The sequence below is a fragment of the Pavona decussata genome, unplaced genomic scaffold (genome assembly GCF_977016875.1).
Source record: "Pavona decussata unplaced genomic scaffold, jaPavDecu1.1 SCAFFOLD_210, whole genome shotgun sequence".
Lineage (NCBI taxonomy): Eukaryota > Metazoa > Cnidaria > Anthozoa > Scleractinia > Agariciidae > Pavona > Pavona decussata.
The window spans coordinates 1,247,142-1,269,428 of record NW_028145615.1 but is presented as its reverse complement, the minus strand read 5'-3'; the positions used below and the strand labels follow the sequence as shown (position 1 = coordinate 1,269,428).

The window sequence follows — 22,287 nt, the reverse complement described above, 5'->3', positions numbered from 1 at the left end:
ACCCATAAAGTAAAGTATTTCCTTATCATGGTTTTCTATGAATAACAGAGGCAAAACTAAAATAGAATTCGAAATATAAGTAATCCTATGGACTACAAGAAATTAAAACCTGACAAACAAACAGTTAACATAACTTTCAATTAGAATAGGAAAACTGTTGAACTGCATGACCTAAAACCGTCGTTCTTCTAATTGTTGCGAAGATAATTGAACACTTTACGAAGAGTCGCTTACACAGAAAAAGTTCTTTGCAGCCACATGCGCGGAAAGTAACAATACGTTAGTGATAACGTAGGTCCGACTAGCATGAAGAGGAGCACTCTGGGTGTGATAACGATTCTCGCTCTGGTTGGTCTTGTTCAGGCAATAAATGGTAAGATACAACGTCGATTGCAAAAAGACGTTTCATTCGACATAGTCTTCAGAAGATAATACGGTTGAACAATTATTTCAGTAATTCCTTTTTTTAAGCATATATATAATTTTATCAACAGACGATGAAGCAAATTAAGTTATTGCAAACTTAATTTCGTTCCTAGTAGAGGGGCTATAAGTGGTAAAAAATAAAAAAGAAGAAAAACATGTAAGACACACTCAAAATGGGAATTCGGATCACCTCGCCCTTTTTTCAGGACTTTAACATTTTATCTCGACGAGGTTACATTCAACTCAAAAAGCACCATTAGTAGTCCATGGCGCAATCTATGTTTGAAATTTTTTAAAAGAATTTTTAGAATGTTTTAAAGAAAATTAAAAATACAGGGAGGGTTACGAATTTAAAAAAGTGAAAATTTAAGACTTGAGGGTGATTGAAAACAAAAATTTGAAAGTACCAATAAAAAGAGGAATACCAGATAGTTTTTTATCACCCTAAGGTGCTCTATACTAAGTGTGTTGGCCAAACTGTCTGGAAGTGTTAATTTTTGTTGTTGTTGTTGTTGTTAAGTTAATATTTTTAAACTCCCTTCAAACCACACATTCTTCCAAATTTGACACAGAATGTCTGCTTAAACGTTTTTTATTCGTTGTTCTCGGCGAAATTGATCTTCATAGATCGAGTGTGGTTTTTGCTAAGGAGGGTACATAAGACGATTGCAGGCTTTGATTGCTAAACATTTTCGAAAAATTTGGGAAATTTTCGATTGGGATATCCGTCCGGGTAGAACGTGTGCTATTTAAAAGACACTTTAAACTGATTAAACTGGGAAACACACATATTTGGCTGTAAAAAAGGGTTATGAAAGATGAAAAACATTTAAATGGAACACGAATTCCCATTCGGCACGTCCCAACCGAGAAATGGGACTACTAGTTCAAAAGTTTCATTTCTCCCAGAAATTGTCCACTGGGAATACCAGAGAAGTAACCGGAATTTTTTTATATGGTAAACCTTTAGTTACCCAATTAGCTGCCGTTTCTTTGGATTGATGACCGAAAAATATCTATAGTCTTTGTCGCTTCTCACTGGCGTGTCGTTGTTCCATGAAGGCTCAAGCATTCCTCCAAGTCATGACCATGTTTTGACAATAGCGTGTAAAACTTCATTCAGTTGTGGCATCCCTTCACACAGTGGTGGGATGAGACGTCTTTTTTGAAGACTAAAATAAATGAACAGTAAGTTTCTGTTTATATCAGGTTCGCCTACTTTATGATGGAATGCTTTGTTCCTCTTCCAAACAGAAATACCAAAGACGTTGGAGAACATTGCTAGAAACAGGCCCACCGTTCAAAGTTCAACAGAGCATGAGTATTACACAAAAGGTGATTATGCAGTTGACGGAAAGCGAGACAAATGCTCTCAGACACAATGGGGTAGCGATCCTTGGTGGCGAGTGGACTTAGGAAAGGATGTCTGGGTAGAGAAAGTCCTCATAGTCAACACAAAGCACGAAATGTTAAACCTTGACATAAGGATAGGTAAATTCTTCCTTTTTCTCAATCACCCGTTAACTGAATATATTAACAGCTGAATGACTGACAGACTGATTGACTGACCAACCTACCGACTGACTGAGTGATTGTGTGATTGACTGACCGACTTAACGACTGACTGAGTGATTGTGTGATTGACAGAACGACCGATTGACTGACTGATTTCCTCACGGTATGGATTTGCTCTGACGAAGCGCTCACCGCTCGAAACGTCGACTCTCGATGATCTCGTTACGGTCATCAAACTACCAACTCAGCTGATATATCCAAATATTTGTCTGGCTGACAGTGACTTGCCAAGACTGAGTCTCGGAAGAAGTTGGAACGGCTGAGTTGTTAACTGGCTTTTAATTAAAAGCGCCAGCATATGCATACGCGTATGTGTTAGTACCGTAAAACTCTGATCACCAGTGAAGGGCATTTAAGAGTCTAATTCGACGGGCACTGTTTTGCTTTGCCTGTGCTTTTGACTATTCCTACGTTGGCTAGGTTTACGTGTGAGGCAAAAGAAAAGCTTTGTTTTGTGTGTGTGCCTGCTTTTACGTTTAAGCTTTCGCTTGCGCCGTGCTATAGTTTACATCGGCTTTCCTATGGCTATATTTATGTCGCAGGTGCATACCAGCCTTTTATATTATTTTTTCTTCTTACTTCGCGGACTCTCTACAGGAAGTAGCAGTCGCTCTAGTGGTACATTCAATCCGCTGTGTCGACAAGGACTTAAAGTCCCCAAAGAACCATGGGTTTACAGTTGTGCTGAACCAATGCTCGGTAAATTTGTTTATATCAGCATTCCAAGAAAAGCAATACTGACGCTTTGTGAAGTGGAGGTCTTTGTAAACCGTAAGTGTTCAATTTTACGGAACTTTAATTTTATTCTTCTCAATTTAAATTAGTAACAGATGTTTTAAATCAGCGTAAATTGATTGTTCCCTTAAATCCCCTATGCAGAGGATCAATATATTATAAAATGAAATAAAGCTAAGTGTTACTATTATTGTTTCAGTTTTAAATATTGAACTTCTCCTTATTCTTTCTTATACTTTGCAAATAGAAATGTGACTAATTATAAAAGGTATAACCTATTACATTCTTTGAACTTAGTTTTTTGTCATATCATGCCCAAGCTAACAATTGCTACAAGTGATCTGTATTATTGCAGACGAAGCTAAAAACGTACATTGGAAGTATCTCAACCCGCTTAGCTATGGCCGCCTGCTGAAGCAAGCAGATTTTTTGGGATCCGAACAAAAGTACGTTCGTTTGAGCTTCGGTCGAGTTCGTTGGGAGGACCTCATTATTGACCGGCCACCAAAGAAAGGAAGTCTGCGTTTTAATGACAAGGTCATAATGCCGGTGGAATACAAGTATGATAAAAACAACAAATTAGTGGCTGTATGTGCACCAAAACTGGATCGTGAATCATACTTCAATGCTACTGTCATCAGCAACCAAAACACAAACTATTTGGTGAAAGCAGTTTTCAAACGTAAGTTGGTATTAGTTAATCAGTCAGTTAGTGAGCCAGTCTGTCTGCTGTCCATCCATTGGCTTCGTGTTTGTTTGTTTACCTTTCTCCATATGTTGGGATGAGCATTTTATAACGACAAGATGTTATTGTCAAAGTTAGCGCGCCCACCGGAAGTCATGATGGTTCACTAGGCTTGGCTGTTCGGAGAAGGAGAGGAAGACTAATCATCATTATCAAATTTCTCACCCGAATTTTCTATGAAATATATGATGTAGTTCAAATTTATCCTCGGTTTAAATTTCATCTTCCTACTGTTCTTGGGTAATGTATGATAATGGTTTGGAACAATGGAAAATAAAATTTAAACATAGGATAAAGTTGAACCACAACATATATACCCTTAAACACATCGCATAAAGGATTCATAAATTAATCATACTTTTTATTGAAAATATTTTAGGTTTGAGGTTACCTGTAAGTAACAGTTATAAGTAACAGTTATAATAGATAACAGATTTTTTTTTCACAGATCCTTCTGGAGATAAAAAATTCGAAACAGTAGAGAAATATAATTGCAGTCTGAAAGCTCTTCGAATAAGAGGTAAGGTTATACCTTTAATTTAAGACAAATATAATAGAACAGCATAACAATATTGTTGAATTGTACCAGAACTATTCTGAAATCGATCCTTACCAAAACATCAATGGGTAGAGCCTTCTGTGCACACATACGTTTTCCGTCCCGTCTGATTTAGTAGCAGTTAGTTTTGGATCCCTAACGCACCTTCAGCTCTTACCAGTATGACTTTATGGCCTTGCTGAATCTTGCATTAAATGGCGTAAACACGCTATGTTTTAAGTATCCAAACTGTACAACTTTGATTTTATCAATCTGTCTATACCTAAAAAAAAAAATTATACTCAAGAGCAATGCAAGCTGTTTGAGATCGCCATCTGATTTCCATGAAAAATATACTGTTCCCCATAACGCGGTCAAACCTTCTTTAAGGGATACCAAGAGGGCGGGCGGTAAAGACCATGTCGGTACAAAGACCTTCTCGGTCAATTTTAAAACGAACCTTCTAGGAATTTTGTCTTTCCAAGTGAACTGTTTGAAATAAAAACTTGACAATATTGTGAAGGTGATTATATGAGTAAAGCCTGATAGTGACTCAGTGTCTCAGTTTTCTTGTCTTCTTTACAGAGTCCGATGTATGCAGACTTCAAGTGTCGTGCCCTGCTTTTTCACGCTGCAATACGAAATACATCAGCAGTTCGTTTCCACCAGCTTCCTATTACTGCACGTGCGACCCTGGCTACGAACCTTTAGTACGACGGCCTGGAAACTTTATTCTTTCACACGAGAAATGTGTAAAACAGACACCTGGTAAGTTTGTAATGAAGATAATCATACCGAGAAACATAACATGCTGAAAGAATTCAAACAACCATTCACTTCGACAAACGGCTGCATCACCGATTCATATGACCCTGTTACCTCATTTTGATTGGACAACTATTTCTTCTCAAACGCCATTGGTCAGATCGTGTTTACATGACATAACATCCTTCAAAGAAGACTACGAGATATCAAAACAAATATCGTCAGCTTATAAGTCATTCAAATTTAACATATTTTGATAAATATATGGTAAGATTTCAGTGTTATTTGAAATTAAATGAGCTAGATTTACATTACCGTGGTGGAGTCTGTGTTGATCCCTTCGTTACTTACAAAAGTTTGTTTCCTTTTTAAAATTAATAGAACGGTTTATAAGACACAGTAAACAAAATCTTGCGTTAGCCATGGAAACAGAGGCGTCTTCCGCCGATAACTACAATGGATGTAAGCACAAGCACTGCAAAGAGCGTCCTGGCTTCGGCCGGCTTGCCGTTGATGGATCTTTTTACAGCTGTTTCCTCTCTCTAACTGAACGTAGCCCGTGGATTACAGTACATCTTAATGGATATCATCCTATAGCACTGATCCACGTTGCTCTTGGAGAAGCTGATAGACGGAGACAAAAAAAGGTTTACGTAGGTAATACTCTGCATCAGAAAAAGGGATTTCCCCAAGGGTGAATCGTTAATTTTACCGTTGGCTCAAAAACACGCCAAACTCGTCTCTCATAAAGGGAGATGGACTAGTGCAAAATCATTTCTACCGGGATCGTGCGGCCACCGTGATTTCAAAATCTGCGATGTTCTAGCTTATGCCATCGCCTTGACTTGGTCTGCAAGGAAAAGCAATTAAGCAATTAAATGCAAGATGAATAAAATGTAAGCTGTCACAGTAATTGTGGTCTCATAACTTCAATGACATTTGACGTCTTACAATGATCGAAACTTGTTTCGTTATAAACTTCCAAAACGGTCACCTTTAAGATAACTGGTTACCTTAGATGGCTAAATTACACCATGACTTATGAACAGCCCCGACTTTGAATTTTGTCGATTCTTAGACCTAATCAAAGCTACAAGAGAGCTAAAACAAACAGGTTTAAGTTACGAGAAAAACCTTCAGGGAAATATGTGCTCAGTTGACATGGAAACATTACTGCTCTTAAAAAGGCGTGCAAGGTGATTTGAATACCCAACAAAATCTAAAGTATTTAAATGGTTCTGATTAATTTTAATGTTTTCAATTATCATTATCAACCATGTTCATTTGTTAAAGGAAACACAAAAACGATGAAAAATCAATATGTGAGGTGCGCTGTTGTCGACACGGATCTCAAACTATGGAGCGTCGAGTGTAAAAATGGCAAGGAGAATTACATGTGGGGTAATGCAGTGAAGATAACAACAGATGCAGCTAAAATACTCCATCTCTGCGAAGTTGAAGTTTATGCTGAGACTTACGGTAAGACTTACGCATAAGTCACATGATCATGGGCCCATATGATATGTTATTTAGTCACTAACACAATAACATGGTTTCCAGTAAAGCATGAGCGAAAACTTAAAGTGGAAATACTCACTCCAACCAACTTATATAAAAAGTGCAAAAAAAACTAAAAAAACCATAATCAGAAATCACAGCAAATAAGCGTAAATGATGTTAGGCGCGGGAAAACTAACGCGTGTGGTTGAGAAAGCGGCGCAATTATCTTAACAAATCAAAGAACATAATTCTGTAAAGTATAGAAAACAAAGTAACAATACCCAAGGGCTTTCCTGTTTAGGAGTGGGCTTTTTACCCTGTCGTGTATAACTGTGTCTATTTCTGTTTTCATACAGCTAACATTGCCTTAAAGCACTTAACGCTAGACGCTGAAAATACATTCAAGGATTCTCCAACCACTGATGGAATTCTTAATGGCGGCCGATGTTTATTAAGTAAGAAGGTCTATTGGTGGGTAAAATTTGGTTCATTGGTACGTGTTTCCGTCGTTTTTGTAATGCATTCGAAAGATTCAAATGGACTCTTGGGCGGCATGGATATTACTATTCGTGTTGGTAAGTGTTTATTTCTTTACATAATAACACTTAACAGTAGCGATGTATCGCAATTAAAGCTTGTTTTGTTTGAAACCCTAGCAAAATGCGCTCCAACGACATCGCAGTTTGAAAATAGAAAAGGTCCCTAAAGGGGAAGCGATCGCCTTACCTTACTTTTCTGGGCTGTTGGGGGATGACGCCTCCCATTTTCGATCTGTGTTTTCATTGGTGGATCGAAGTTTCCATGAATCACTGTGACGAGTGGTTCCTTAGTTGACAAGAAACTCGCCACTCCACACTGCCTCTCTCTGTTCAGACGTGAAATTGGAACCTTTTATTTTATGCATGTTAAAAGCTTGGAGGACTTGCTTTTCATTGTGGGTTAGGAATGGAGAATTCTATTCACTTCACGCAACAAAGCCTAGCTTAATCTGTGTACGTGAAAAGCTATAGAATTTGGACAGTTATGGATCCGTAGTTGGTTATTTATAATGAGGTTATTTATAATAAGGTATCCGGTTACCCAAACCACCGACGTGCCCACAACATGGCCATCGTTTCCGCCAAAGAAGTTGTTCGTGGTCCTTACTGGCAAGATTTCGGTGAACATGAACTAAAAATACCACTCTAAGGTATAGGATTGAGTATAAATTTGCACTTTTTCTTTGACCCTTTTGAAGCAATTTCTTGTATCTCAGGTGACGGCAACTACAAGAGCTGTGCCAGTGTCCCACGATATAAAACCACTTCAAACTATTTCCCATGCAAGCAGCCACTTGTGGGGAATGACGTGCACATTGTGTTAAAAGAAAAAGAAACACTTTCACTCTGTGAAGTGGAGGTATTCCAGACAAAGATAAGTGAGTATCAGGGCTATTTTTCGTAGAAGAAATGTTCATTGCGGTTAGCCCTTACTATTTTCCCCTATTATACAGTCAGTAACCTAATTGCTTTTTCTTGTCCTTTTTTGTTCGGTCATTTTACTTGATATATAAGTAAACCTTGCCGCCAGGCGCCCCACGTTAGCCTCGCTCACTGAAAACCAGAAAAGCAAGAATAAACCGGAATTAGGCTGCGATCAAAAGATTGGTGAGTACTTATTTTAAATTGCCAGATCAACGTTACATTAAGAAAGTGGTATCCTAGCACGTTCAGTGTTTTCATCCTTGATCGTTTTTTTGTTGTTGGTGGTGCCATCGTCGTTGTTGTTTTATATTTAATATTTGTGACAAGACATAAGAAGTCAATAATCACAAAGAAAGAATGCTGGAAAGAAATATTTAAATGGATATTATAAAATAAGAATTAAGGCCGGTAAACAATCCTAACAAATTTCATCGCGATGAAAGTTAGTCACACATCAGTATAAACCTACAATTATCTCCCGGGAAATTTTATGGAAAACCACGGAGATTAAGGTATGTCTTTGAAGCGATAAGTCTGTGGACTTTGCTGTAGTGAAGTTACCAGAATTATAACAACTTCGCTGTTATATGTATTTTACATTTTCAATCGTCATTCATTCGCTTTTTGACTAACCGATCGATCGATCGATCGTTCGATCTATTGAATGGTTGATTCTTGATCATTTTGCAGACAAATCCTTTTACGCGAGGGCAGACAATGGACCATGGTGGTCTGTAGACTTGCTCACAACGTCGGAAATCCATTTGATACGCATCATAACTGATTTCGGCTACAAACCGAAGGACCTCGTGGGCTTACAGATTATTTTAGGTAATTAGAACGTTAATTATACCTTTGTAAGCAGCATTTCTGCCACAATTCGAAGAAAGCGACGAGAAAACTAATCTAAGTTCAGCTGTAGATTTTCCCACAAGTACGGGTTAAAAAAATAAGAAAAGGACCTCATAAACCATAAAAGAGGAGTTTTGATGCTAACTTAAAGCTTATGGTTAACTACATGTTCTTCCCTTAGATAAACTGAGTTCGTCCTTGTTTTTTCTTTCCTCTCAGATTCTTCGAAGTTAAAGACTGAAAATGCCCCGCCTGGCAAAGTAGTCTTTAACCTCAATCATCCAAGCAATGACAGAGTTCAAAACATTACCCTCCCCAAGAGGACGAGAGGAAGAGTTGTAAGCCTTAGGCTTCCAGGAAAAAATGAACTGAGTTTCCGCGAGGTGGAAGTTTACAACGGGGCCCTGCCAGGTATGATTTTCATCCCCATTTCGGAATTATATTGGTAATTGTTGGCCAAGGAAACAAAAACCCTTTCAATATTTCGTGTTCAATGTGTGTAACAAATATATTTCATTTGGCTGTGCGTATGTGCTCTGCTAACTCTACTCCAAGGTGACTGACATTTGTTTTATTATATTGTTTTGTTATCGGTTATGAGAAATGCTCTCGAAAATAGTAGAAGTGATGACTTGAGAGAAGACTGAAAGGGCTTTTTTTTAAATTTTTTTTTTTTTTTTACAAATTTTATGATCTAAAACAAGAAAGCACTCCTATTGGGCTAATCATTCACCTTAGTTGCTGCTTTACCGTCGCGTCGAATCAAGTCAAGTCAAAAGACAAGTTTCTGATAAGAGACGAATCTGCTCTGATCAAGTTTAAGGCCATCATTCACGTCTCATAGTAAAGCGACAGTTACTTGTTGTTGGTGTGGAGTTATGGGCTGATTTTCTGAGATTTTTTTTTTTCAATTTTACTGAGGCTTGAATTACATTCGACGCAGCTGAAGTGTGAATTATTCATTGAAATGAAAGACAAGAGAAGGTCTTCCCTGTAAGATGCAACAAGATGATACAACCTCACAAGCAAGTTTTAAATTAGCTTGATAGCTTTATTGGTATCAACATTTATTTATTCTTTCAACTTCAAAATCTTCCAAAACCCAAGCGATCAACTTTTTATTGTGAAACCCCAATGAAGAAAAGGGAAGAGTCATACTTGAGAACCCGGAAAAAGTTGGGTAAACATTGAGACATCGAATTTTCCATGACTTTGTTGGCACTAAATAGTCAGTTCTGTTTTATTTTCCAGATGTAAACGAATGTTCAATGCCAGATGTTTGTCCTCCCAATTTTGAGTGTAAAAACATTTTGCATTCGTATTCCTGTGAATGCAGAGGCGCGTTTAAATACGAAATCAAAGGAAAAGGAAAATCCAAGCAATGTGTTGGTAAGCTTCCAGGGTAACTTTAGATTTTAACTTTAATAATCATCTGCATCGCCAAATTCACATATCATTGACGTAACACCATCGTAAAACTCGCGCCAAGATGAAATAAATTCAGTCTATATTCAAACAAGTTCCACATTTCAATTCTTTTTTCTCTTTTTCAATTGTTCAATTAGGGAAGTGATCACAACTTTGGAATTATATGACAGGGGTATAGGGACCCACCCTGCCGGAATGAGACTTTGGCGGTCCTCTATCTACTGATTATCCACACTAAATTGCATGATCCCATAATCCATAACTGACTGACCCATGTATCTTCTAAGAAGGAAAGCTTATTTCGTTGTACTCTAGGCGAGGAAATAAAGACATATTTAGACTCTGTCTATCATAATAGTGAACTGCACTCTGTGTATAGTCGATATTTAGAACAGTCTTAAATTGAGCCTACACGTCTTGAACTGACCAAACCTAAAATTATCACTTCGGCAATTCATGTAGCCAGCTCCAGGTTCGTCAAACGGTCGCACATTTAAGAAAGTCGCTATTTGCTTACATTTTGCTTCATATTTGTTGTATGAGACAGTAGTGCACAGGTATCACAGAGCTGTTAGAGAGTGGATGGAACAAAGGGAACACGATCCAATCCAAACATTCTGTTTTGATTTGTTTTTCAGACAGGGATGAATGTCTTTCTAAAACTTCTTGTCCTCTGGCTCATTCTTACTGCAAGAATACCTTCGGATCATATGAATGTTTGTGCAGTAATGGATACGAAGCCGTCTATGATACCAACAAACGGCTGGAGAAATGCAAAGGTAACGGGAGACCAACAAACTTTGTATGCACTTAATGACATTTTATTTTTGCACTTCCTTTTTCCTGGAAAATATGAAGATAAACTCAGAGAACGCTGTAATTTTCGGAGGAGCTTATATTCGAAATATGGCAGTATGAGGAATTCTACATTATTACATTGCATGAGCTATTTTTTCCTCAGTGGCATTCTGTAGAATAATTTGCTTTACTCAGTCGCGCATGCGTCGAATGCAGGAATTTTCTTAATAAGCTACTTAATATGACTTTTATGACTGTTACAACTAGCGACTTCAGATGCTTGTTATCATAGTTATTTCTTTATGATATCACGTGACTTTTCAGACGTTAATGAATGCAACAATCCAAGTCTATTCAGTTGCCCTGACAGAACTAAGTGTGTAAACCTACCGGGCACTTACAGCTGTGCATGCGCAAAAGGATATGAATCAACAGTAAAGGGAAAGACTAAGGGAATGAACATCAAATGCAAAGGTAAGCAATGGAGGGAAGGAGCTGTCCAATAGTTTGTATACAATTTCACAATTCGTTATCCTGCTGGAGGTGCTTTCCTTAAACTACTCCAGTTTACATAAACAAGTATTATTTGGTCGTTAACAGTGTCAAAATTTATCCGTGGCACCTCATTGTCGTATTGTTTGGTCTCCCCCATCGTTCCAAAGGGGTACCTCTGGAAATTAACACAATGCTAAACATTTAGGACGCACACTTTTATGGAATTCTCCAATTTTACGCGAGACTGCCGCTGCTGATTTTTCGAAAACTTTGGCTGGCCTTGCTTCGACCGTATGAAGCAAAAACTTACTCAGATATTCCAGTGATTCCTTGGATGAGTACAAATACTACAAACGGAATAAGTTGTACACGGACAAAGCTTGGCTTCCTATGCGAGCCGGTCTTAACCGGGTCTTAAGAACAAAGCTTTCCTGATTTTTTAATTAAGACTTGTCAGCAGTTTGACAAATAAAAGAGGCAGTTGGGTCATTTTGTATTGTATCAATCCTTTCAACTACTTTGAACAGGCAAAGGCTCAACTGTATATGACTTATTTTCTAAGCTGAAATGCTTCGCGTTATTAGCACTGAGAATGGAGTATGTTGGGACAGGGAGCAGGGAAAGGGACATGACAAGTATTCACTTAACCACCAGAGAGCAATTCAAGTACAGACGCTAGACGCGTGCATGTTTTGGAAGAGAAAGAAATTGATTGTTTTTCTCTTTTTTTTTACATTACATATTGTAACATAGCTTGGTCGTTTACATACCAAACAAAAATCTGTCCACATGAGCTCCCAAATTTCACTTGACAGTATACCCCTCAAGCAAGTAACAGAAGTTAAGTTCTTAGGTATTTATATTGATGAAGGTCTCACCTGGAAATCGCATATCAGTTACATTTGCAAGAAAATCTCTAAGTCCGTTGGTATAATGTACAGATTTCGTTTCCTTTTGTCATCAAACACTAAAAAATCTTTGTATTATACCTTAATTTATCCCTATTTAACTTATTGTACTACAGTTTGGTCTTCTACTTATGTAACAAACTTAAATCGCATTTTTCTTCTTCAAAATGAACTGTGCGAGCTATGACAAATTCTAATCACCTTGCACCTTCTGCACCTTTATTTGCACAATTGAATATCCCAGATATTTTTAAAGTGAATTCCCTTTATATTGCAAAATTTATGTTTTCCTATCACCGACGTTTGCTGCCTTCGCCCTTTTTAAATTTATTTCCGACTGGTGGTCAAATTCACAATTATGATACTAGAACCTCAGCTCATTTTCGACCTCACACCTGCCGAACTAATATCAAGCAATTTACTATACTCTATAGAGGGCCAAAAATATGGAATTCTTTGCTATTATCAATTACGTCTTCCCCTAGTCTATCCACCTTCAAAAGAAAGCTTCTTGATTTCCTCAGTTAACTGCATGAAACGTCCGACTCTGTTATGTCTTTATAGTCTTACCACCGTATGTTAAAAAAATCTCAATACAATGTCTTTACTGGTCTTAAGAGCGAATGTCTGAAAATATCAACCAGAGGTATGCAATAGCGAAAAATTCAAAATTCTCAAAAAAATTCACAACATAGCCCACGCTAAACTATTGCAAGAAATACATGCTTTACTTCGATCCGATAATTATTTTTGATGTGAGGCTATGATCTTGAATTCCCCGCTCCTGAACCGGGTTTTCGGTGTCTGACACCACATGTTGCGAAGATCTTGTTTTAAAAATCAACCCAGTTTTGTTCCAAACGAAAAACATCCAGTCTGATAAAGTACATAATTATGGACATCATGAATGGTATGTTACTCATCTGGAGTGAAAATTAAATATTTAGGAGATTTTTCAATATTTACAATTTTTTACGTAAGCGATTTCTCGTGATGCCAAATTGACAAATTTGCGAGGCTAAAATCATCAACTGGTACATGGCGTTGAGGATAAAGATTTACACCACGTGAAAGAGCATCATTTCTTCTTATAAAATCCGCTTTCAAAACTATGGGCAACACAGAAGGAAATTTTTGAGGCCGCGAATTACAAGTAGTATTTTAGTGAAATTTGAGCTTTTCTGTCACGGCATTCCGTTGCTAAGACTCAGATAAACACAACATGGAAACGTTTCAAACAACAATGGTTTATTAATTTCAGTCTAACGTAGCCTGCGAATACAGCCGCCTCTCATCGCTCCCGTCCCCGAGGGGCGTTTCGCGAGGCTACCATGAATGCTACTCAAGGTTTTCGAAGATATCAAGGGAAATTTTGCCCTGAGGTTTAGTCAGTTAGTTATGTCACTTTGTAGAACTGGCTTTACAGCCAAAGGAGCGTAGCTGTGCCGTCCAGGCTGTGAAACCCTGGCCCCTTTCTGACAAAAATTGCTCCCCCTACGCTCCTCCCTTATTCCTGCTGACAATGGACTGTGGTCGACTGTAGCAGGTGTGAGTCGTACTGCAGGAAAGGAAAATAGGGACGACAGTGGTGACTCAACCCCGTCTCCCTCCTCGCTCTTACCCTGCCGCCTCCCCACTAAGCTCCCCATTCTTTACGTCGGGAAACTGTCACAGTGACAAAGCACACGGCCAAATAACTTAAAAAAAAAATCACTAAAAATCGTTTATGTGTGTGGATGTAATAACCAGTAATTCAGAATCAAATTGCAAGCGCTGTTAAAGGTAATTCTTATTTAAGGTCAGGAGTTTTGCGTTACAGTAATATATTAATTCGATACCTGCTCTGCCTACGAGAAGCTCCGCCTCAGTTTTCAGTGTTCAGCCAGCAAACCCCGTGGCCCTTAGGTAGTTTCGAATGTCTGTACCACAATCTCTGATTGGAATACATTGGGTATTCGCTGGATTTTCAACACTTTGTCCACATTGTCCTCCAACAATCGAAGCATACTCACACGATACCATTTCGGCTCAATTTGTTTGAACGCCGTGAAACCAGAATCGAGCATTAAAGTTGGATTGCAGAGCAAGATAAACAAACTGAAGCGATCTGAATACCAACGTGGGCTAACTGCACGTTTAGAAAGTTCAGTGACAGAAAATACAGCTCACAAGTAAAACGCAGTTACAGTTTGTATCGAAGGGGCAGTGAAAAATTACCCCTGGCATGCGCCCGGGGGTACTATTCGAGCAGAGGCCCTTTGATCTTCCTAGATAAGTTGAAGGGCCTCTGCTCGCAGAGTACCCGGGGGGTGAACCTTTATATAAAAATTGACGGGGGTGATCGTAGCTTTCGGGGGTTAAAACAGGAGCGAAAACATATAAGAGAAAGTTATTATAAATATCAGTGTCATCAACTGTCACTTAGCGTATTCATTTTAGAATTGGTACCACTAAGTGGGAAAATTATACAGACCACTGCTACAAAGCAAATTCTGGTACCTTTTACTGGTACTTTTCAAAATTTATGACGATTTGATACAGGAGACCCCCTCCCCCTGGGGGCAAGTGGTCTGCGCAAACTGTAACGCAATCTCTGCCGTTTAACGTATTTTTAAATCGCGGCAAAATGCATATATCGTTCCTGATTGACGTGATGATTTCTACAATGTACAGAAAGCTCGCTAAAAAGGTATGAATTATGTAGCACTTGTGGCTATTGTTTCATTTCTAAAGTAAGATTCAACGCAAAACATTCTGGTCCGAATTCAAAACGTTGACTACGTAAACTGACCTTTGTGACCTTTATACGCTTTTGAACTCGGGGTCTAATAAAACTGCTACAATCTTTTGTGCCTGCCCGAAATGATTAAAAACCATGGAAATAATATTATGAACGTGGGCCAAAACCTCTAGCAAGTACCAACAAACAATTGTTGTTTGAAACGTTTTCATGTAGTGTTTATCTGAGTTTTAGCAACGGTATGCCGTGACAGAAAAGCTCAAATTTCACTAAAGTACTACTTGTAATTCGCGGCCTCAAAAATTTCCTTTTGTGTTGTCCATAGTTTTGAAAGCGGATTTTATAAGAAGAAATGATGCTCTTTCACGTGGTGTAAATCTTTATCCTCAACGCCATGTACCAGTTGATGATTTTAGCCTCGCAAATTTGTCAATTTGGCATCACGAGAAATCGCTTACGTAAAAAATTGTAAATATTGAAAAATCTCCTAAATATTTAATTTTCACTCCAGATGAGTAACATACCATTCATGATGTCCATAATTATGTACTTTATCAGACTGGATGTTTTTCGTTTCGAACAAAACTGGGTTGTTTTTTAAAACAAGGTCTTCGCAACATGTGGTGTCAGACACCGAAAACCCGGTTCAGGAGCGGGGAATTCAAGATCATAGCCTCACATCAAAAATAATTATCGGATCGAAGTAAAGCATGTATTTCTTGCAATAGTTTAGCGTGGGCTATGCTGTGAATTTTTTTGAGAATTTTGAATTTTTCGCTATTGCACACCTCTGGTTGATATTTACAGACATCCGCTCTTAAAGTCCTCACATATCTGCGAGGAGACCTCTCAGTATAAGCCCGGGGGTTTCTTGAGGTCTCCTCGCCACTTCTTACTTCTTCTTTTACTATTATTATTTACTCTAAACTTATGTACAATCCTAGTCTATTATTCATTGTAACTTTCTATGTTTGTATGTCGTGGTGAATAAATAAATAAATAAATAAATAAATAATTAAATAATACGTTTCCAATTGAAATAGGATTTATTAATTACAGAAGCTTGCTGTGCAAGGTATGACCAACTCAGACCATCGAGCTCATTCCACTCCCTTGATTTCAGTTCTCGGCTCGGTGTATTAGATGTTTTTCAAGAGAACTCTTTTCAGGTCGCTCAATTTGTTGCCTCGGACTTTTCACGATGTGTTTGTAACTAGTAGTCAAGTACATAGTTATAACACTAGAACAGCAAATATTTATCGACCTCATGCCTGTCGTACTAACCTTAAACAGTTCACAATTCTTTATCAAGGTCCTTAAACTTGGAATTCCCTTCCAACACATATCACAGGTTCATCGCGCATTCCTACATTAAAGAAACGAATTTATTACTTTGTGGTGACCTCTTAAAATAAGCCCAATGGTTTCTTGAGGTCTCCTCGCCATATCATAAATGTAAAGTATTGTGTTTTCTTTGTGGCAAATTTTATGTTACAAGAAGCAATGCACACATTTAAGAGGCGCGAAAATGCGCGCAAAGACATGAATCATTTTGAGAATGATGTATTATTCTAGAAAGTGACACAGGCATACTAGGAACAAAAGAAATCCGAGTGCTCCTATCAGTGCTCCTGATAGGAGCACTCGGATTTCTTTTTTCCGAGTATGCCTGTGTCACTTTCTAGAATAATACATCATTCTCATTCATTCACCAGGCAGGAAATATACCATCACATTTATTTCATGAATCATTTTGTAACTTAAATGCTACCTATTTATTTCACGAACCAGATATAAACGAATGCGAAGAGAGGTCCTATTCCTGTCACGTGAATGCCTCGTGCTCTAACACAATAGGGTCCTATAAGTGCATTTGCTTTTCTGGACTGAAAGGGGATGGCCGTCACCAATGTTCAGGTATTAGAAGTATTTAGTTTGTAATATAAATATTTTAACATTTTCAGTCACTTTTCCCCTATTTGGGTATTGTTGGTGGTTACCATTTGAGAAGGAAATCCTGGAAATTCTTGCTGGAAAATCAAGCGTCGTTCCATTTGGAACGTTTCTGAAATTGTAAGCCAACGGTTGAAGTAAATATTAGACTCTCACCGCTCTTTTGCGCTTTCTGCATCAGGCAGGGACTTACAACATGTTCGTCATCCGTCTTTGTCAGGACAAGTTTAATCGTTAAATATTTTGCTTCTTAAAAGTGTATTTAGTGGTAAGCAGTCCATATTTCCTCCAACAAGCACCGAAGGACATTTCCTGGCGATCAATAAAAGTGAATAAGAGTTATGACACCATATTTTCTTGCCGGAGGAAATAATTGTCGTGATGTGTGTTTAGTTCCCATTAACTCCTTATCTTATCACTCTGTGGGCACTTTCGCAATCTTCCCTAAGGACTCTCTTCCCCTAAACATCCAACTCTCTTTCTCTGTTCGTTTCGCGTGCCCCATTTACCAGCCGTCCAAGTTGTTACGCGCGCTCCATTTACAAACTCTACCCACCTTACCTTGTTCCAAGTTCATCGTAACTTTTAACATTCCAACAGCTTTAGACCTCTGCACCAAGGACAAGAAGTGCAAACTGCGACACCAGATTTGCAAAAAAGTAAAAGGGACGTATATGTGTGACTGCAGTGCAGGATATTACCACGGCTTTAGAAAGTGTGAAGGTAACGCCTTACAATTTTTACCTACTTTAAAAAATAATATCAGAGGCCGATTTGGCCAAGCCAAACCAAGCCGGTTGGTATTTGCAGCAGCAAGAAGACCTTTATCCCATTCCGTTATTTTAGAAGGTAAAAGTTTGGTGTTATCGAAAAAATGTGTAATCCAAATGCACGGCCCAGAATTCTACATCTTGACCGAACAAGCTTGGTCAATAAAGGATTTATTAGGCTTTATCTTCAAGTTAAAAATACAACAACAAAACAAAACAAAACAGAACATGAAACTGTTCTGCTCGGAAAGAAATTCTTCAAAGCCGGCCAGTGTAAGATTTATTTTCAGTGCATTTATGGATTAGCATGTAATCATAGAAAACCAGGCATCCTAAATTATCTTAAGGCTCTAGCTTTAAAATGGCTTAAATGGAGTATACAATTACTGAGTACGAAAAATTTAGATTTTCGCAAGACGGGGAAGATTTTAATAGAATCCGGCAAACTCGCCATTTTCAGCCGATCGCGCGAGGGCGTAAATAATAAACATTTTTACACAGTTTTCGGCCTCTAAACAATAATTCTTGATTGAAACAATACATTTTGAAATTATATGCAAAAATAAGCCGAAAAATAGAGCGGATAAAGATCAGAAAACTTGGCGAAACTTTGATAAGATGTCGTTGTTTACAACAGGCAAGACGCAGCTAAATTAAAAACGTGAGCTTCTTCGGCGAACTTGAGAAATACACTTTTCTGAACTGATCTAAACACTTAACGCAACTTTCACTACGCTATGATTTAAATACAGTCATTCCAAACCTGGAGAACTAGTCAATTTAGTACTCGACTTGAGACAATATTGAACAAGTTTTACAAAATCAATCTATCCAAGATACTACACACAGAGCAACTCATCGATTCAATTCACATTCATTGTATAGCTGAAACAAAATTTTCACTACACCAGGACGATTCCATTCTCTTTCCTTTCCTTTAGGTAAATGTTGAGTGTTTACCGAACATTTTAGAGAGCGTTTTCCCCCAGAACAACGAGAAAATTGAAGAAAAGACTGCATTGTTGCTCGGGATTAAACTTTCGATGCCAAGCGGACGGGCAACATATCTCGCCCGCTCGGGTAACCAATCACAGCACAGGATTTGACTCCTCTGTTATGCTGATAACATAAACAATTATTCATAGGTTATCCCTGTTTCCCCTGATTGTAGACAGAAATGAATGTGAATCAGACCCAAACATTTGTGGTTTGAACTCTGTTTGCACCAACAACGAGGGATCATACAAATGCAACTGCAATCCAGGATTCAGGAGCGCAAGTGGTGATGGGAAGGGTTGTGCTGGTAAGAGACTTTATAGTAAATTAACGTTTGTTTAATATTGAAGAACCTTGATCTCATTGTAACGACGTCTTGAAACAGCAAGCGTGCGAGAAGGCGATCGTATTTGAACTGAAATGTGATCTAAGAGCAAGTGAAAAAAATGTTATTAAATCATGGGAAGGAGTAGTCCCTGGTAAAGGAAAATGCCCCGCTCACATGAAGGTGACTACTTTTGTTACTGCGCATACTACCTTCTGTGCTTCTGCACATCTCAAGATACTCGGGTTACCTGTGGGTGGTGCCTACTAATAGAGGGATATTTTTGCGCGCTTTAAAACTATGCGGAGAAAGCAGAACCTAGCAAGTGCTCATGGTATTCAAAAAGAAAATTGAGGGTAACCATGCATTTTTCAGAGATAATCAAGCTTCACTTTGGGAAAAAATGCCATACATTGCTTTGTATTTTATCTCTTTTTAAAATTTTTGTTGCTTGATTATCTTTAAAAATTGCGTGGTTACCCCCAATTCTCTTTTTGGATTCCACTAGCCCTTGCTAAGATCTCGTTTACCCGCATAGTCATAAATTGCGCAAAAATACCACTGCATTAGAAGGCACCGTCCTTAAATATATAAGCAGCAAATGGTTTCTGATTGGTTCATCCCTCTTGAAGTCAAAAGATCGCAGGAATGCTACTGACAAAGCGAGAAGGAGCTGAAGAAGCCAAAATCACCAGCTTCGTTGGAGTTAAAGGTTCCATTACCAGACTGGCTTTGTTTCTTTCTCCAGATGTAAACGAATGCGAGAAAAATAACATTTGCGGAAATGTGGCAAAGTGTGAGAATATGCCGGGAACGTACAAGTGCGTCTGCCCAAAAGGTTATGCTTTTAATATGGAGAAGAAAAACTGTTTCGGTAAGGAGCGTTTTTGAATTCTTTAGCTACCATATAAAGAGACGAGAGGTTTTCTGTTTGTGCCTTGAGTCATTCCACTGAAAAAGTGTCCAGTTTCAGTGTAGAAGTCGACATCTTTTTTGCTCTAAGATAACAAATTACAGTGCAGATGATATGGATTTGTTGCCCTTAGTTGCAGCTCCAAAATTTGAATATTTCTTTAAATAACCAACAGATATTAACGAGTGTAACGAACCTGAAAAGTGTGGCCCCAATACGAACTGTCACAACGTTCCTGGGACATACTCGTGTTCATGCCAGGGAGGATTTGTGACAGGGAAACTCAAGCTAAACTGCACAGGTATGCACAAAGCGAAACAACCACTTGGAGTTAAACAAACTGAAAGTTGTTGCACTGAGTTATGGGGGCGGAAAGCACTCCTTCCAATGCAATAGAATGTAATCCCCGTTAAATTCCGGGAGACCGTAATATTCGTCAGTGGACTATATCGGTAATTATCAAGAATTTTTCGCATGTCTTTGTTATGATATTGCTGTATTGTCTGCAAAGCGAAAACAATCGTTCTTAAGTCCAAACGAAAATTGTGAATTTATCTTAGCGCTGTACGATTGAAAAAGAGGATATCCGCTATTCTTGGGTGTAAATAGTATACAGTAAGTTTGCTTTTTGATCGAAAACAAAATATCACTTTTTGGGATTTAGTTTAAAATGGAGTCAGGTTTTTGAGCTTCTTAAGTTTTTCAGTTCACCTTTAAGCCCCAATTATTTTCAAAGACACTTCTGAAATGGGACCAAAAGACGTATGGCCTCCGCTAGAGGAAGAGTAAAAATTTCAGTGTAAGTAAGGTAATTAATGAGAGTTGCGACAGTTTAACTTGATTTTTATAAAATGATACCACATTGTTGTGTTTCAGATGTTGACGAATGTTTGAATGACAGTTATGAATGTGACTCCAGATCATACTGTGTGAACACACCTGGATCATACAACTGCCAGTGTAAACAGGGATACACAAAGAATGCTAACAACCAGTGTGAAGGTATCACCTCAGTCAGTATATTCATGTCACCTGTTTAAGGTTACTATACACTATTCAGTATAAACCACAGATCATATTAAATACCCGGGTGTATTTCAAAGGCGTTCTCACACAAGTGGGAGGTAGTCATATAAGTCGGTGTCATACCCTTATTGTGCACGAACAACTCTACTGTCGGTACGTTGGACATAACTCTAATTCCTTGAGTACGTATCTAAGCGAAATAGAGAAGGAAAATTACTTGCCACAACTCTAAATCCCCAGCAATATTGATTGCATGGCAAGCAGAATTTATATCGATGTGAAGGAACGATTAGAAAATGAAAAGAATGGTATTCTTGAAGGTTCTGACGATGAAAGACAACAAATAGACTGCCAAGGAAAAGGTAACTGACAAGATTGCCATCGAGGAAAAAGGAACATGATCAACAGAAATAAGACATCTTTCTTTTTCAACAGATTCTCCCAATTATAACCATAGAATATAAAATACAGAACCATAAAGGGCACATACATATCGATATTGGACCTTAAAGGGTTAAATGTTGTAAGTCTCCCACTTTGCACCTTATGAGATCGAGTTGTGAGCGCACATGCTGCCCCACCCCACCCCACCCCGTTTTTCGCCTGCCTTAAGACCACTGTTTGTTTTAATTCTAACAGAAGAGTGCAGTGAAGACTGCCCCGAGAATTCCATGTGTGTCAATGGAAGGTGTTATTGTTTGCCTGGCTACGTCTTAGGACCTTACAAGGAATGTTACGAAGGTAATTTTATATGCCTATAAAACAATTGCGCAAACGAAGAAAAATCATTGAATTTTTACAGTAACGACGTTTGTCGAGAACTCGACCCCTTACTTGATAGCGAGGTTAAAAAACGAAGAAAAAGAAAAGTTAATAAACATGTACTTTCATTTCTGTTGTCTGTGTCTTCTAGGTCTTGCTATTTTAATTAAGAAGTAACAATTACCAAGATATTTATCCGCAATTGATTAATTAATTAATTAGTTTATTTATTTATCTATTTATTTATTTTGCCTTTTATTTTTGTAGAATCCTTTTTATTTGCACATGAAACTGCGATGACACTGCATTCTACCATCATGCTTATCGTGGCTGGACTGCTTGGGTGCCTGGCCTTATCATAGATTTCCTTTCACTTTCGTGTTGTCGTTTATTAAAGCGTTTTTGGGATAATGTAAACACTACCATTTGAAGACTACTTTGGCCAAGATTAAAATTAAACAAACTGTTGACTAAGCATTGGTATTCCATCTGTAAACTCCAAACAGTAACTGAACGGTGAAGGATAAAGTACATGAAGGAGACATGGCTCTCAAGAGACACTTAACGTGGAAAT

The 22,287-nt window shown here is 38.2% G+C and overlaps 1 protein-coding gene across 2 annotated transcripts; it reads left to right on the top strand.

The window, feature by feature from the left end:
- The first annotated feature begins 210 nt into the window (after positions 1-210).
- On the top strand, positions 211-22,187 carry LOC146460646 (uncharacterized). Of its 2 annotated transcripts, XM_085087961.1 has the most exons (24): positions 211-373; positions 1,681-1,917; positions 2,599-2,772; positions 3,092-3,418; positions 3,930-4,001; positions 4,605-4,787; positions 5,166-5,441; positions 6,078-6,263; positions 6,641-6,859; positions 7,540-7,701; positions 7,838-7,930; positions 8,438-8,578; positions 8,819-9,010; positions 9,851-9,988; positions 10,666-10,806; positions 11,150-11,299; positions 16,760-16,885; positions 17,522-17,644; positions 18,863-18,994; positions 19,761-19,886; positions 20,101-20,226; positions 20,802-20,927; positions 21,591-21,692; positions 21,981-22,187. In XM_085087961.1, exons 1-24 carry the CDS (start codon positions 307-309, stop codon positions 22,073-22,075), a joined length of 3,714 nt encoding a protein of 1,237 aa, XP_084944087.1. In that variant the 5' UTR covers positions 211-306; the 3' UTR covers positions 22,076-22,187. The 2 variants fall into 2 exon arrangements, with proteins under 2 accessions (XP_084944087.1, XP_084944088.1); XM_085087962.1 differs by lacking the exon at positions 6,078-6,263.
- The last annotated feature ends 100 nt before the right edge of the window (positions 22,188-22,287 follow it).